At 38.1% G+C, this 18,496-nt stretch overlaps 2 protein-coding genes across 2 annotated transcripts; one reads left to right on the forward strand and one right to left on the reverse strand.

The window, feature by feature from the left end:
- Positions 1–146: 146 nt before the first annotated feature.
- Positions 147–12,857, reverse strand: LOC121737700 (DNA replication licensing factor Mcm6). Its single transcript, XM_042129380.1, has 14 exons — positions 12,557–12,857; positions 12,033–12,456; positions 11,736–11,927; positions 10,918–11,090; positions 10,353–10,476; positions 9,431–9,569; positions 7,464–7,621; positions 7,010–7,162; positions 6,237–6,542; positions 2,414–2,589; positions 2,105–2,211; positions 1,614–1,739; positions 946–1,091; positions 147–304 (listed from the first exon to the last, which is right to left on the reverse strand). Exons 1-14 carry the CDS (start codon positions 12,646–12,648, stop codon positions 185–187), a joined length of 2,436 nt encoding a protein of 811 aa, XP_041985314.1. The 5' UTR covers positions 12,649–12,857; the 3' UTR covers positions 147–184.
- Positions 12,858–15,556: 2,699 nt separating this feature from the next.
- LOC121737703 (snRNA-activating protein complex subunit 4) lies at positions 15,557–17,945 on the forward strand. The gene has a single exon (XM_042129384.1). The coding sequence runs from the start codon at positions 15,627–15,629 to the stop codon at positions 17,811–17,813; it is 2,187 nt and encodes a 728-aa protein (XP_041985318.1). The 5' UTR covers positions 15,557–15,626; the 3' UTR covers positions 17,814–17,945.
- Positions 17,946–18,496: the final 551 nt, after the last annotated feature.

An 18,496-nucleotide genomic window follows, 5' to 3' on the forward strand; every position in this document is an offset into this window, starting at 1 on the left:
ATTTAAGTCTACAAAACTATAATTCCCTAACTATTAACTAATACTTAAAGTCATAAACAAACTTTTCTGGCTAAAATATACTTGAAATCTTTGACTGTTACGTGTCTCCAATATTCTACCAATCACACGGCTAATAAAAATACATATTAAAAGAAGATATTTTATTACAAAAAGAAAACAAATTCTACGAGTCCACAACATAGTTCGGATGAACAACGAGCAAAGGATCATCTTCTATCTCTTGCTCTGACGATTTTTGTGTCGACTTCAGCCCCGTCGTCGACAATGGAATGATAACTTGGTCCTGTAAAAAAAGATAAATACATATGAATATTCATTATTGTGAGCTTATGACAATTATCACGAGCAATTCTTGTATATATATAATTGGAATCTCGGAATCGGCTCCAACGATTTTCATGAAATTTAGTATATAGGGGGGTTTAGGGGGCGATAAATCGATCTAGCTAGGAATCATTTTTAGAAAATGTCATTTTATTCGTGTTTTATCGAATACCGAGCAAACCTCGGTCAAATAGCTAGTTATTATTATAGGCCACTAGAAAAAGCAATTCATGTAAATTGTAATAAAACCTCATAAATGTACTACTAACAGCATCTATTGATTGTTAACATAAAACTTAATACAAATAATACGCAAACCACGTAATATGGCGTTTATTATATTGGCGGCGTAATTACTTAAATAGATCCTGCACTTATCAAAGGAACAGAGAAGTGTATACTACACACACGACCTATAAATTAATTTTATTTTGTTTTTAGTATTTGTTGTTATAGCGGCAACAGAAATACACAATCTGTGAAAAGTCTAGCTTTACCGGTTCTTTAGATACAGCCAGACAGAGACATCGAAGACTAGTAAAAGGGTCCCATTTTACACTTTGGGTATGGAACCCTAAAAATATCCTGTATGATACTCACGTGGTACATGAGTCGGTCGATGACCTTCTCAACGAGTGTTTTACGCTGCAAGAGCGACTCCTCGTCGTCTATGTCACCCCGCGCGACCAGCCGCTCGAGGTACCAGCTGACAACTGCACTCTTGCGCATACCGGAGCTCTCCGAACCTGGGTTAAAATGTGCGTAAACTCTTCATAATTTATTCGTAGTTTTTTTTTTTTAGTAAGTACTAATTACCAGCTTTAACATAAAACACTCTTATCACATTTTAAAGGTATAGTCCGTCAAGAAAGTGAAGAAATTAAAAAGTGGCAACATCGTAAATCTAAATTTATATGGATTTGACAGATTCGTAAGACGTCTCACGCAATTGAAATCAAATCCATACAAATTTTAGCCGCGCCTCGCCTCGCCTCGTCGCGTTGCGGTCTGAATCAACCCTTAGAGAGGAAGTGTTTATAAGTATAGTCTGTCAAGAAAGTGAAGAAATTAAAAAGTGGCAACATCGTAGTGCCATCCCTTTCAAATTAATTTAAGAAAATAGGGATGACACTACGATGTTGCCACTTTTTAATTTCTTCACTTTCTTGACAGACTGTAGCTATAATGCTATAAGATAATAAGAAGCTCTCTTGCAGACGCAAGTGATTGGTGTACTTGAACTATTTTGAAATTTTAATACTATATACCTGCTTCTTCAGCCTCTGCCTCCTCTTTTCTCATGAATACGACGAGCATGTTGCTCAAAGACTTGTACTCCTCGAAGGACAGTGTCAGTTTCTTCTTAGCCGCATCGCCGTTTACCGCCGGGGTCTCTGTAATAATATTTATGGTGTGATAAGTATAACCGATACAATTCTATCGCGTGCCTGTACAGAAATATGCGAGAGTGAAAGAGAAAAGTAGCGATAGGTGTAACCACAGAAATAAATCAAGATAGAACGGCGACGCGCGTGCGTTGCTAAGGAGTCGCTCGTTTTTTTGCTTTGCTTTTAGTTAAAACAAATAACTTACCCGTGGAAAGAAATACCTCCTTTTGACCGATTCACTTTCGTACTTCTGTTTTTACAATTAGACAGTGCATAATGAGGCATTTTTGCACAACCCTAGTTAATATGTGTATAACGTGGCTTCAGTGAAACCGGATAGCGTCACCGAAACCGGTGTAGGATATACTAACCGGTGTCTGGTGTCTCGTCAATGTCCATGCCGGGCTCGTACTGTGGGTCCTCCTCGTCGAGATGGATGTCGGGCTGCTCCACGCGGATTATAGACTTGTTCAGCAACCTAAGAACAATAGACTCTTATTATCGTTCATTTTGTACGACGTTTGACGGTAGCTCGGTACGGTCAAACGTGTAAACATCAAACGACCAAAAACAATCGTTACTCGCTGTGCGACGCATCGATGCAACGTGGCAACGTGAATTCAGCGTTTATTCAGCTGCAATACGTCACTTAAAGAACCCAAGTACTACGAATATCATACCTATGCGCCTCTTGCACGTGGTGCGGCTGCACGCGGCCGCTGCAGTGCATCTTGGCGAGCGCCTCGCTGAGCCGCACCAGCGACTCCAGCTGGCGCACCGTGATGCGCCACGCGCCCGCGCCGCCGCCCCGCGCGCGCAGCACCGTGTAGTACTCCACTAGCAACCGACCAGCTTCCTGTTAACAGTCATAATATTTAGAATATACAGTTTACTAACCATAACTGTATCACTACATAGTATAAGGTCAGCTAGTATTATAACATTAGTTGGCTCACACAAGTCCCGTTCAATCCTCGTTCCACCAAGATTTAAAATCTAATATGGTGGTTACCTTATATCGCTTCATTTGCCTGGAATCGCTTACCGCAGCGATTCTGTCTTTTGAACAAATTCTCCGCAGCTTCACTTAGCTCTGGTAGAAAAGCAGCATAATGTGCTGTTTTGGATTTAGGGATCATTGGTGAGTGAGAGATTTCTTCCGAGCGTTCTTAAAGTTATGCTCAACCTATATATGGAGGAGAACTATCTTATATGAGGGATATATGAAAAAGTGTCCAGTTGTATGCAGTAAATAACAGTTGAAAAATCCTCCAAGAGTGGCGCTAGCTGCAGCAAAGGGTATGGAATGAATGTAGCCATTGGTGACAAAATATAAATTGAAGTATATTAAAATATAACATAAAATAGCTGAAATAAAGGCTGCAAAATGATTTAAAATTTACCCTGTTGCTACTGTAGCGCCACCCTAATGTAACGCATTTCAGCGGACACTTTTTACATACAGAGATAGTTCTCCTCCATCTACACTCCGTAAACCTATACAAGAATTTTAAAAAAATACTAACCTCAGTAAGAACCTCAGAACCTTAAGTAAGAAGCAAATTGATTGCTGCGAAACAGTCAACTACTCCCCAACCCGGCTGGTCACCGTGGAGGAGTCAGACCAAAACCCTCCTAACAATAATATAACCACTAAAAATAAAATATCACAAGAAAACAGGTCTAGAATTAGAATAGGCACGTATAACGTCAGATCCCTGGCTACAACCTACCGATATTTGGAACTCATACACGGGCTGGATTCGATAAATATTGACATACTGGGACTCTCTGAAACGCGTCTGGCACAAACAAGGATGCCAAATCGAGGAATATGCCAACTACATTCTTTGCTACATTGGAGAAACAAAGGGCCTACACGGTGTAGGTTTTCTAATTAAAAAGATCTGGAAGGACAATATCATTATTTTCAAAGGTATATCTGAGAGAGTTGCACTACTGGAAATGAAATTTTAGAAAGACCAAATATCCATAATACAGGCATATGCACTTACAGAGAGTTATAGCGACATTGAATTAGAAAAGTTCTACGATTATCTTAAACAAGCTCACGCTCTAGCCGACAGAAAAATTATTTTATTAGGAGACTTTAACGCAAAAATAGGACAACCAAAACCTGAAGAAAACTTGATTTTGGGAAAATTTGGCCTAGGCATCAGAAATAAAAGAGGAGAACGTCTCATAAACCACGCGCAAGAATATAAGCTCTCCATAATTAACACATAATATTATAAACTGAAACCTTGGAAATCACCCGACGACAGAACAAAGAACGAAATAGATTACATAATGGCAAATATCCCAAAATAAATACGAAGTTCTAAACAATATAAAATTTCGGACGGACCACAGACTAATACGAATAACCCTCTCCCTGAAACAAACTAAGAAAAGCAGAAACAACTTCAAACCTCAGCCTAAAATCCCTAGAACAGATGAAGAAATAAAACAATACAAAGACAACTTAAAAATAAACATAGAAAACAAACTAGAGAACGCAAACGTACAAACATACTACGACACACTAGAAGAAGCAATAAAAAACAGTCTTGTCACTAAAACAGATAGACAGGAAAATACGAGACACAATATATTTAGCAACGAAACACTTAATCTAATTAAAAAAAGAAACGAATTGAAAATAAAAGAACATAAAGGTAAAAATATTAAACAAGAACTAAGTAAATTATACAAAGAGACGAGTAAGGCAATAAAAAGAGATTACAAACAACATAGGCAAAGGATACTTACTCAGAACCTAAACAAATTCAGGAGCACAAAAAGAGGTCTAAAAGAGCTAAATCTACACAAAACATGGATACAAAATCTAGACAGAAATAACAAAGAAACTACAAGCAGACAAGAAATTTTACAAGTGGCAACAACTGTACAAAAAAAGGGAAGAAAACCTAGAAGAATTTCGAAGTGGCGACGAGCATACAAGTGACGTTACAGAAACAGAACATCTAGTAGATACAAATGAAGTATTAGAACTGTTAAACAATCTTAAAACAAACAAAAGTCCAGGTCCTGACGGCATTACCAACGAAGCCTTAAAACTTGGAGCTCCAGTGCCATCCAGTACCCATCTCACCGATTTGTTCAATCTAATATTGGAAACCGAGGAAGTACCTACCCAATGGTATACATCAGATATCATACTCCTACACAAGAAAGGTAATCCAAAAGACATCAATAACTATAGACCAATAAGCCTTCTAGATAGTCTATATAAGGTATTTTCATCTTTAATCCTAAACCGTATTTCAAAAACTATTGACAACGCACAACCTATAGAACAAGCTGGCTTCCGTTCTGGCTTCAGTACCTAAGACCATATTCAAGCCTTAGAACAAGTAATTGAAAAATACGAGGAGTTTAACAAACTGCTGTATCTCGGGTTTGTAGATTACAGCAAGGCCTTTGATAGCATCAGCCACGCCTCAATATGGACCGCATTAAACAAGCTTAACATCAGCTCGAAATATATTAATATGATAAAACTTATTTACAAAAACAGCACTAGCAGAGTAAGGCTGGAAACGAAAGGTGAACTTATCAGTATAGAGAGGGGCGTAAGACAAGGTGACCCCTTATCACCGAAATTATTCATTGCGGTTCTAGAAAACATATTTAGAAACATCAACTGGGAAACCAAAGGCATAAAGATTAACAAGAAATCCTTAACCCATCTCAGATTCGCAGAAGACAGAATATAGCCTGGAAAAAATTCTAGTCCCTCAAAGAAATCCTAAAGGGAGATTACTCAATAAACCTGAAAAAAATTGTACTTGATACCTGCGTGTTACCCAGTCTGCTTTACGGTTGACAAACATGGGTTCTATCAAAACTAACCAAACAAAAGATAATAACAACCCAAAGAGCTATGGAAAGGAGCATCCTAAATATAAGAAAAGTACAAAAAGTGAGAAGCGAAACAATTAGACAAAAAACAAAACTAACAGATGCCCTAAAACAAGCTCTAAAACTGAAGTGGCAATGGGCTGGACATGTTTCTAGGTATAACGATAACAGATGGACAATAGAAACCACTGAGTGTGAGAAACCTACTGGAAAAAGAAGAGTTGGCAGGCCAAAAGGAAGATGGGCAGATGACCTAGTAAAGACAGCAGGCAAAAACTGGCTTAAGATAGCTAAAGACAGGGAGAAATGGAAAAACATGGAGGAGGCCTTCTCCCGTCAAGGGACCTATACTACACAAGAAGGCTCGGCAGGGCACAGTGGAGGTTCCGGAGACCCCATGTCTCCGGATGCTGATGGCCTAGGGAGTTGGGGTGACAGTTTACCTTAAAAATCTGCCGCTTTGCTCCCAGGGTCCGTCTGAGCTTGTGTTACCTTGAGTATCTACTGTGCCATGCAAAGCCACGTATAAAGTAAGAAACATAATATACTTAATTCTTAAACTTTAGTGTATTTTATAGGAAATAAAGGCTTTTTTATTTTATTTATTTTATAACTAACCTCAGTAATAATAGGTTTGAAGGACCTAGCAAACGCGATGTATCTCAACAGATCTTCTCTCGAATAAACACAGTCGTACGTCTCCTCCTTATTGCAGTGTAGATCCACGATCTTTCTCGCTATAGCATAGTCTACCATCTCACTGCTTTCGTCTATGAGTATGAAGAAGAGGTCGAAACGGGACATAATAGGAGCGCTCAGAGATACGTTCTGTTGTAGGGACTTCGCTCGGTCGTATCTACCGCCGATTGGATTTGCTGCAGCTAGAATGGACGTTCGAGCATTGAGGGTGGCGCGTACGCCCGCCTGAAATAAGAAAAAAAGTTTAGATTAGATTATGGAAAGGATAATTAAACCACGGTCTCAGGACACGGTTTATAGGATTCCGTGGATATTATATGCTATTAAATACAAAGTTATTGTTAACTAGTATTTTAGAATAAGTTACGCAAAGCGCCGCCTACTGGCGAATAACGTTAACATGTTCTTATAGAGATTTTTAATTATTATCTCCAAAAATTGTAAAAAATGAAATTCAAGAGTATGTCTATCAGTCTGTTAATTGTATACGCCTAAACCGATTTTGGTATACCCTAGTTCAAATATTAAAAAAAACTTGAGAGAGATGGGACACTCAGATAGAACGAAGTTGTTTTCTATGAGAGAGAAAGAGAGAGAGAGACAGAGAAATATTTGTTCTTAATTTTTTCCGTCTAGCCCCCATTCGCTACGCGAGATAAGGAACTTCATTCTAATATGTTCAATCTCCTTACCTTCGCGATAGATATGGTCTGCTGCTCCATCGCCTCGTGTATGGCGACCTGGTCTCCGGGGTCCATCTTGTCGAACTCGTCGATGCAGCACACGCCGTTGTCCGCCAACATGAGCGCGCCGGCTTCGATCACGAAGTCGAAGGATTCTTCGTCCTGTAAGAATAATATTATAGTTTAGTGTGAAAAAATTGCACAGGTGTATCAAACTAAGTGATAATAAATAAATAAATAACAAATGTTAACATTGAGAGGGAATACGCTCTCTTCTTGAAAATTTGCAGGTCGTATTGGTCCAGTACTACTGGTGACAGTTCGTTCCAGTTTCACAGATTCGTTGATCCTAGAAGTGATCTTAAAGTCACCTTGACGACTAGCGACTTCGCCTCCTATAATACACACGTCGATGTCGGAAGTGGTCTAACAGTCGTGCGCGGGGTATACAGTATACAGTCACCTTGACGACGGCGGCGGTGAGACCGGCGGCGGAGGAGGCCTTGCCGCTCGTGTACACCGCCCGGGGGCTGAGGTCGCTGACCTGCTGCAGCAGCTGTGACTTCGCCGTGCTGGGGTCGCCCACTATACACACGTTGATGTCGCCACGGAGGGTGGTGCCTGTAACAGAAGTTAATAATTAATATTACCTTCGATTTTTGTTTTGAATCTGTAAAGACGATGAAATTGTATGTGTTGCCAGAATATAATATTATTGTTACATAAGTAGCGGTTTAATGATATTAGTGTAAGGGCCACCAAATGGCTCCTCAGATAAAAAAAACATTTGCCAAGTGTATTTTATATGGAATGATAGTATGACAGTTTTAATATTTCTATTTATTACACCAAAATAAAGCACTAGACATTCAAATGAACATTATAACCAAAAAAGTAGAAGAACTACTTTATCACCCATCCATCGCCAAAACCATACGAGGGCTGCTATTTATGTATCCGGAATTAAAGAAAGAAACAAACATATATCATTTAATATGGTTTTATTGCTTTTCAAAATATTCGCCGCGATGATCGACACACTTTTTCATACGCTGGAACCAATTTTCATAGCACTTTTTCCATTCTGATTGAGGTATCTCCAAAACGTGCATTTTGAACGCATCAACAGCCTCTTCGCGGCTCGAAAAACGTTGACCACGTAATTTGTTCTTCGCGTATGGAAATAAAAAGAAATCGTTAGGTGCCAAATCAGGGCTGTACGGCGGATGACCAGTCAATTCGATCTTTTGACCCTCCAAAAACTGAGTTGTTTCAGCTGAGGTGTGACAGCTAGCATTGTCGTGATGTAATATAATTCTGCGTTGTCGGATGTCCTTTCTTATTTCTTCAAAGACTTCTGGTAAACAAATGGTCGTATACCATTCAGAATTAACCGTTTTACGATTCTCTAATGGCACTGTAGCCACATGTCCATTAATTCCAAAAAAACAGGCGACCATTTGCTTCAAAGTACTTTTTGCACGAGTAACTTTTGTTGGTTTCGGCTCATCTTGGAACACCCACACCGTTGACTGTTGTTTAGTTTCGGGGTCATATGCATAGATCCAAGATTCATCACCTGTGTAGATATTATAAACGGCTTTTGACGTACCACGGTTGTATTTTTTTATCATTTTTTTGCACCAATCGACACGAGCCCGTTTTTGATCCATTGTCAAGTTGTGCGGAATCCAACGCGAACATATTATTTTTACAGCCAAATGTTCGTGTAATATCTTATGTATGCTCGTCATACTTATGCCTAAGGACGCCTCTATCTCGCGATATGTAACATGACGATCACGCATTATTAGTTCCCGCACAGCATCTATATTTTGTGGAAACAGACAACAGCTGTTTTTGGGCGACCTTCTTTATTTTCATCCGTGAGCATAGACCGCCCACGATTAAACTCACTGTACCAGTGATAAACAGTGGTTTTTGATGGTGCTTCATCTCCAAAACTTGCGGTGAGTTGAATAAAGCACTGTTGTTGATTTAGCCCACGCCGAAAATCGTAGTAAATCATTGCACAAAAATGTTCACGCGTTAAATCCATGGCAAATGAAGACACGCAATTTTCAAAATGACGCCACAATGGAAAAATAATTGACAGTCACATGAAACAAAATGTATTCTTCAACCAAAGAGTTCTATTTTCAAATGTTGTAATTACTTTTTAAATATTGTTCTTGTAAGTGGCAGTTCCGGATACATAAATAGCAGCCCTCGTAAAATATATTATAAGCCTATGGCTAAAACGCTACGTCTGATGACAAAGCAGTAAATTTGAAGTTAATAATGTAAACAAAACAAAGTCATACTTTGTTCCATTTTCCATAAGGATACATGAAAGTAGTATAACGTATGGTTCCCGTAGTAAACGAACTTTCTAGCGAGCAAAGCGAATGATGGAACTAAATTACGCACCCTCAACAGTAGTCTTGGCAACTCCACCGAACAGCATAAGCAGTATGCCCCGTTTGACCTCATTGTTGCCATGTATACTTGGAAACAGACTCGTTATAAGGTTGTTGTATAGATTGCGGTCGCGCGACATCTCGTATACCTGAGGAAAAAAACTCTATTAGGTCGCTCATTTATCAGAAGCGTACGGCGCGTACGGTGCTGACAAATGTATAATGAGCTTTTGCCAACTACGGCTATACCTGAGAAAAAACTAACTGTTTATCGAGCTTAACTATAGAGCAAGTGTAAGGCAGGTTTTTGTCTTATATTATAGGGTAATCATTTCAAATGCTGTTAAGATACCACGTTTTGAAATGACAGAAGACATTAAAAAACCGTTAGTAAAGGTTAGTTCAAATTGCAACAAACGGAGGCTCTGCGATTCTGCGTTTTCATTGTATTGTGAACTATGCCTTAGGGCTGCGCCACACCGGAATGGCAGAGGCGAGGCGAGAACTTTCAGTGTCATATGATTTTAAACTTTATCTAAATTATCGCTTGAGAAGTTTGCGGCCGCTCGTGGCCGTAAACTTCTCAAGTGCTCGCCTCGCCGCTGCCATTCCGGTGTGGCGCGGCCCTTAGAGAGAAGTAGCAGTGAATAGTGATTCAATCTATTGTTAGAGAAGTTGATACAGGCAGGCAGATGGCACACCTACGTTATTTAGTCTTGGTATATGAAACCCATCCGACTGATCATATCAACTAACATTGAGTTAGTACACATAGGTTAGTACCAAATGAAATAGGTCCGTCATCTGCCTATGAATTAGCTTCTCTGATAGTACAAAATTCCATTCACTGCAACTATTTTTAGGAAAACAGAACAGTCAATGAAGTGACACTATAACTATCTACAACAATATACGCAATGACTATAGACTACCTTATCCCACTCCTTGTCGGTCATCTGCTTCCTCATGTCCTCCGTAGTCATGTCATCTGTTATAAGATCAGCGGTGCCGAAGCGTCGCGACGTCGCCTGCACGCTGCACGCTAGGAACGCTGTCCTGATAGACAAAACAAAGAGTAATTAGTAAATAATATGAGCGGGGCCTTGTTTTCTGTATGCCAGTGACATACACAATAACGTCAGTCTGGCCCCGTGCTATGTACCTAAAGGACTTGTGTTACAGGTACCAGACAACGGAAATATATTTAATACTTTTATACTATACATATATTTAAGGATTTTTATTATATCATACACATATTAAATACACATCCAGACCCGGGAACATTGAAAACTTTTTGTTCCGTCGGCGGGATTCGAACCCGCGACCTCCGGCTTGAGCTACCGACGCGCTCACCACTGAGCCACAGAGGTCGTCAAATTATACCAAAACTTCGGAAAGATAACTCTGTTTTAATTTAAATAATATATAAAAGTAGATATTTTTCTACAATTAAATCAATCAGATGTTTTCAAGTTAGCCAAAGATTTTACATACCTATAATGTAGTTCCCTAACACCCAAAGCCTTAAGTCCCTTTATTCCTTCCATCTGGCCTTCATTAGCTTGCCGTGTTCTGGTGGTGAGCTCGGCTTTAGCCCCGGGCATGGACAAGGAACCCACATCAGGAACCACTATCAATGTTCCAGTGAAGTCATACCGGTCTCCGGCCTGTAATTTTTAATTTTAGAAAGTTTTTTTTTTTAATTACATGTTGATGGGCCATGGAGAATAGAGAGAAGATACAGATAAAGAGTTCTAATGTTCAGAATTTATGAATGGAATAATTTTTACCTTAAACTATTTATCAGACAAATACTCATTTTATGAAAGGCAAATCTGATTTACCCAGTGATAGTTCAATGCATAAACCGAACTATCAATACATTGAGGATATAATACTATCTAACGACTCATAGGTATTGTAATTTATTAAACAGTTAAAAGTAATGTGCATTGATTTGGTATTTATTTTTTAATCTGGCTATGCACTTGTACCTCTCACTCAAATTTTTTTTTAAAACGAAATAAGGGCCCCCTTACGAGCAAATGGGTCACCTGATGGAAAGTAACTACCGTCGCCCATGGACACTCGCAACATCAGAAGAGCTGCAGGTGCATTGCCAGCCTTTAAAGAGGGACGCTCATACGCTCGCTCTTGTCTTGGTTTGCAGGTTGTATTGGTCTAGAAATACTGCTGGTGACAGTTTGTTCCAGATTTTAACAGTGCGCGGCAGAAAGTTACGCGAAAAACGCACGGTGGAAGACTGGCACTCATTATGTTATGTATAAAAAAAATATAAGTCAAAAGTTTACCTGCACAGATTCTACTGCCTCTGCTCTCAATATGACTTCTAGTGACCGTGGTATACAACCTCTGGGCAACTCTGCCTGTGTCTCCTGTACCCTAATCTTCTGGAAGTCCACAAACACCGACTTGTCTGCGTCCAACATGAACCTTCTGCGGTTGGCGCACACTGGGTTCCGGCAAATCGTTGGCAGTGTGTACTGTAATAATTATGGTGTTTCAATATTGATTAGGGTATTCCAAAAAGTTTTTTATAGGTAAAAAAATCACCAAAAACATTACAATAAAAATGTTTTAAATTATACCTTAAATTGCTGTTCCACATTTTTAATAACTGTCTGACAATCCAAGCACACAAAAGTGCCAGAGACCAGCTCAGGGTGTACTGGATGTGTTCTGACAATTTGGCCAGAGATTCGGATAAGAGTACCAATCTTTGCAGTAGTCAACTCCCTCACTTTGTGCCTAGTTGGTACATCAACAAACGACACGTAACACTCCTTATCTTGTAAATCCTTCTTCACGCTACTATCAGCTAGACTCAATACGTAATTTAGTATGGCTTGATTTAAAAACGGATATATCCTGTAGTATTCCTCGATTATTGTTGTAGCAAGATTCTGATTGTACTTCTCAACATCATCAAAACTAACTTCTAGTGTGCTCAGCTCTGGTTTAAAAAGTTCCTTTGCCTGTTTTTCATATTTTGTCTCATTGTCCTCTTTGAACCTGGTAAAATATTTGAATTTTAATTACATTGACACACATTGCCACTAGCATTAATAAAAAATAGTATGGGTAAAGCTGTATATCAGAATAAGATACTCACTCCTCTAAAAAGTCTTGGAACAACTTCTGGCATCGTACACCAACCTCATCCTTTACTTGGCTCTGAGTGGCATACGTATCAGCAACATCCATCTTAATTGAGTATTCTCGACAGTATTTGATTGAATATAGTACACAAAATCACTGAACGAATAATACTGTTAACGTCTATGATCGAAATGAACACATGGTTATCTACAAATTTATGTTATCCCAAATGTAGAACCAATATTAAACACTGAAATGTAATTGTTCTATGATATTCCTATTTTATTAACACTTAAAATAATAAAGAAAATGGCAAAAATAAACGCAAAATATAAAAAATAATTTCAACACAAGCAAGCAAACAAAATCGGTATTCGGTAGGCGGTATTTTGACAGTTTTTGGTTTTGGCGGGAAAACTCAAAACAAAGCTGTCAAATTGCTGTCAACTGTAAAGCCATAGACAAGGAGTGGGTTTTTTTTCCAAAGTCCAGCAGTACCTACAGACGTACAGTTCGACAAGGCTATTTAAAATCTACAAATATATACTAGTAATCTGTGATTTAAAATGAACGTGGCGAGAAAAGGAACTAAGCGCTTGAACTATCATAATATTTAAGGCATGTATTTAAATCAATATCTGTATATTCCCTTTTCCCGATCAAAATATTTGAAAGTTTCACCAAAAATACTGACTTGCACACTAATTATGCACCCTAAATAATGCGAATTCAGCATACTATTTAAAGTTATTTGCGAAACTGTTTTACTGAACGAATAACTATTATTAAAATCGTATATCTAACAATTCATACTACAAACATACTACAACTTTTTAAAGGAAAACCATCACCTAAACTACTTTTAGGAACATCATTTATTCTAAATAAAACCCAATTTAATCTGTTATGTTCATATAATTAAGAACACATAAAAATCATCAAGTGTTAACTTAACATGGACTAAACTTTGACACACTTAATGGTAACTCAGTTTATAAACAATAATAATAAATAATCGGCAAAGAGCGAGTCGGATTCGCGCACAAAGGGTTCCTTATCGATATATTGCATAATAATTAAGCCTCCGGCTTAGGAATTGCACTTAAAGAGTTGACAAGCTACTAAAGAAAAAAAAGAAAAACAACTGGCTTCAACTATGAGTCGATGGGGCCCCGCTACGCGGGGCTCGTACTTCTGGGTGGTTCACAAAAAATAACCACGTTGGCTAAGGCGGGAGCGTAGCGCAGCGTAGCCATCTAACCTAACCCAATTAAGTCGTATTGGGCCAACATTGCTATTAATTATTTAAGAATCATTAATAAATTTATTAACCCATACAATTACAATACAGTATTGAATTTTGATAATTTTTCTTAATTTTTATCAAGAAACCTTGAATTATATAGTTTTGGAATGATAAAATCTTTCACTATCAGCTCATCATAATTACCAAAAATCTTTGTCGCTAACACAGAAATAGATCAAGATATTATATCTGTGGTCGCTAAAGAGTAAAGAGCGAGCGCAAAGGATTGAGTGCGGCGTAGATGAGGAGGCACCAACATGTTTTTCAGTAAAACAGAGAAACAAAAAGAAAATAAAGTTAGGTTAAAAATATTTCAGTTGCACGATTTGTCAATTTGTAGACTTGTTTTGATAATAGAAATTGATTTTATCGTGGTGCACCTTTCGATATCGTTTTTAGAAATTCCGTTGTAAAATTGACCAATTTAGAGTGCAAGTTAGTATTTTTGATAAACAATTTAAATTTTAGTTTTACAAATAATATATCCGATGTATGAACCATATTTTTGGTGTGAATTCGGTTATAAAGGTCGTCTCGTTTTGTATGATGTTTAAGTTTTTTTTTTTGAAGGATATGTTCAGTTAATCAATTGTTTTTTTTGATCAGCATTAGTTTTTTTGGTATGCATTCAGTTAATTAGAGGAGTTAAGGTAGTGTGCTGAAAAATTATTCTGATGTGCATTTAATAATATCCCAATATTTAATATGTAACAAAAACGTCTTTTTTTTACATGTGTGTGACAGTTCTCCTTTATGCCGCCTTATATAGGCGAACGCGTTGGCCGACGCGTCGGCAGACGCGTTGGCAGTGCGCTTGCAACGGCGTTTGTGAGTAATCCACACATAGGGAGGTCGTTCAGTATGCTTTGGATCGCGCCAATGTGCGGACGGATTCAAAATGGATGTTTAGTCGCTAACAGCTGCAGCTGTTTATTTATTCACAGCTTATAATTACTTTGTAAATGTGGACAAGAAAAAGTTTTGAAAGGGTATTCTCGAAATAAGTAAATAAAAGGCGAGAAAACGTAACAAACAAAGAAATAAACTCACTTTTACATTATATTATATAATAATAAAATAATTAATTATTTTATTACCTACTCATTATTTATTAAATTATTACATACAAAAATTATTACATATTATAATAATTATCATAATTATAACTCTGGGAAAACTGATCGCGCGGCCTATGTGTGGATGGAGCGCGAAGCTTGCGACAAATGTCCTTTGATCTTTTGCCGACATTTCCGACCCGCGCGGCAAGCTTGCAGACGCGTCGGCCAACGTCTAAATACATACGGCCAACGCGCGAACGCCCGTTCTACACATTGGGCCAACGCGTCTGCAGACGCGTTGGCCAACGCGTTCGCGTATGTCGAGAGCCGCCATTACCAGCAGCGCTCCCGTCAATGTCACCCACGGGCCACGGTCCACGTTCATAATATAAATTATAAAGCCTTGTTGAGCTATAGCAGCTATACTATTGTATCGTGCATTGATCGTGCAATATATACCAGTACAAAATTACAATAATACAATCACTACAAAATACAAGGTACAAACTCTAGAGTCTAGACTTATTTATGGTTTCTACTGCAGACTGCTGATGAAATAAAACCTTTGAAAGTACCTATTTAATCTGTTGTCGCCTATCACTGCTGTCATCTGTGATCTGTATTCTGTCATTGAAAAAAAAATATTTTTCCATCTCCATGGAGCCTCAGCTGGAATTATAATTAAAAATATAAACAAAACAAATAATTCTTAGAGGAAAATGAGTGACGGAGAATCTGATATATCTCTTAGTGATGAAGAAAACGATATTCAGGATTTAGAACAGTTGAATGCCGTTCTAAGCGAAGACGATGATTGTCCAAGCACTTCGGTTTCCCAGTATTCTGCAACAAGAAGTTTATTTTCCGTTGATCAATCTGAACAGACATCAAAAATCGATGCCGCAATAGCTTTGAACAATATGTACGACGAGAAACTACGACGTCTCGAATCGATACTTAATGACCGACTTAGGGAGTGCCGGGAAAGATTAAAAGACATCCAGTACTCGACGGATGATGCAGAAAACAAAGCAGAAGTCTTTTACTATGTCAGCTGCGGTAGACCGTACTTTAAGGACTCAACAAACTTTCCAGCCCCAGATAATGATGATACAATCCTTATGAACAGATCCAAAATGTACGACTTCTCAACTGTATCTTCGGTTATCAGCTGGACCGTAAAAGATAAGAGTTATTTTTTGAACTTGCTCCTTAAAATGTCTAAGGAAATACGTAAGAAAGAGTTACAATCGAGCATATCTGATTTAAATCGCCAGTTGAAGAGTAGCCCTAAGAAAAAAGACATACAAAAGAAAATAAGCAGCCTCAACTTACAAATAACTAAAGTAAACGACATGTCTCTCAAAGAATTAGCTCTGCCAATTGACAAAGATTATGATTGGTTAGCCATTGCTAATATGTTAAAAAACAGACACACAGCAGGTGAATATCAGTCCCTCTGGCAATTATTCCTCCATCCCTCCATTAACAAGAAACCTTGGAGTAAAGCTGAGCATACTGCTCTACAGAGGATTTGTTATGAAGAAAACTTGCAGGACTGGGATAAAATAGCAAAAAGATTAAATACAGGGCGTACAAACTATCAGTGCTTTGTTTACTTCAGGACAAATATGAGTAACACATTCACTGGCAGAAAATGGAGCCCCGAGGAAGTTGAGTATCTCAAAAGACTAATTGATTATTACAAGGAGGATAATTACATTCCATGGGGAAAAGTGGCGACATCAATGGAGAACAGGACTAAGATACAAATATACAACAAGTATCTAAGCCTATGCCAGCAGAGAAAAGGCAGATTTTTACCTGAAGAAGATGCAGTTATACTGACATGCGCAGAAAACTTTGGACCTGATTACCAAAAAATGACTCAATATCTTCCAGGACGTACCACTAATCAATGCAGAATGAGGTATCAGGTTTTAAGAAAGACCAGAATATCAAAAGTGTGGACAATAGATGAAGACAAACGTCTTATACAACTGATGGCCAATCAAGATTCAGCTATAAATTTTTCAAGTATCACCAAATACTTCCCCGGTAAAGACAGAATTAACATAAGAAGCAGATACTTAACATTAACAAATTGGATGAAACGTTACCCTAATATAGATGTTTCTAAAGCACCGAGACGAGGTGCCCGTAGATTGGGGCACGGTTCACAAGCCGATAATTTGAACAAAGCAATAGAGGAGCTAAAAAATCGCATACAGACGGAGGTGAATGATGTCAAAAATAAAAAAGTTAGCCCAGAATCTCCACACGAGGTTTTAGATGATGCGATAGTAGCATATCTAGCAACCGAGCATGTGAACATAGAGGAGGCCAGGAAATTGGAGGAGTTCAGAAAACTAGACGAGAAAACATTGCAAGGCAATTGTAAAACTCTGCAAACTAGGAGCAATGTCAAATCAAATTTAAGAGACCTTAGAGCAATACTGACACTACTTAGAGTTAAGCTGAACAAAGAAAGATACAAGAGAAGTGTACCCAAAAGATATAGGGGACTACTGGAGCCTGATCCAAATCTTATTGTGTCTCAAGTAAAATCCTATTCTAAGAAAAATCCTGAGGTGAATGTTCCTGTTGATGACTTACCCGACATTTGGGGTACTCAGAGATTGGGTCCTCTGGAGTATGTGCTTCCTGCAAATTATTCCACTCTTACGGGTTGTAAGAAGCTACTATCGTACATATCTGATAAGCCCTCAAATGATAATATTGTGAATATTAAGATTTTGTCAAGAAAAAATCTCTTTTTGAAAGAACAAATGTTTCTACTCATGGAAAGGTTTAATGTTCTCTTTTTGTGGCCAATGCTTTTATCCAATGCTCCTCCTGATCGAGCTCTTACAGAGCAAACCAGTAATGAAGATGAAGAAGAATAATTTTGAACTGAATTTGAGTACTGTTATGATATAAACTACTAATTTTTTAAGTTGAAATAGATTACAGAACATAACACACATATTGTCTAAAGTGTTTATTATAATTAAGGTTATTATAATATAACTACATTCTTTATAATTTTAATTTCTTATCAACCCTCTATATCTATTCTCTTTGATCTTTCCCCCAATAACAGATGCACAATGAGGTGCACGTGTATCATAATTCCAGTTTTTAAATATTCAGCCATTCACTAGAAATACAGTGTGTAACAAAAATAAGTGATAATACTTTAGCGTGTGTACGTTTTCCTTGTAGAGAGTTCACTGTGAAAGTAGCAGCTCTGAAAGACGACAATTTTTGTCACTTTTGTATGGTTAAGGGCCCGAGCGGCGAGCGTCACGAGTTTTCCCATACAAAAGTGAAAAAAAATAATCACAGTGAACTCTCTACAAGTAACACGTACATACCCTAAAGTATTATGAATTATCACTTATTTTTGTTACACCCTGTTTTTTTTATTTCACACGTAGTATATATTAATTCCATGCAGCACAGCTCTACACAGATTGTCCTAAAAAAAATCTGTCTGCTGTCAGTTGTCACTTGGCTAATGTCACTTGAAGTTTGACGTTTCTTATGTTGTTGCTACTTGCTTCGAGTTTCTGTGCGAGATAGCTTT

The sequence above is a fragment of the Aricia agestis genome, chromosome 21, assembly GCF_905147365.1.
Source record: "Aricia agestis chromosome 21, ilAriAges1.1, whole genome shotgun sequence".
Classification (NCBI taxonomy): Eukaryota; Metazoa; Arthropoda; class Insecta; order Lepidoptera; family Lycaenidae; genus Aricia; species Aricia agestis.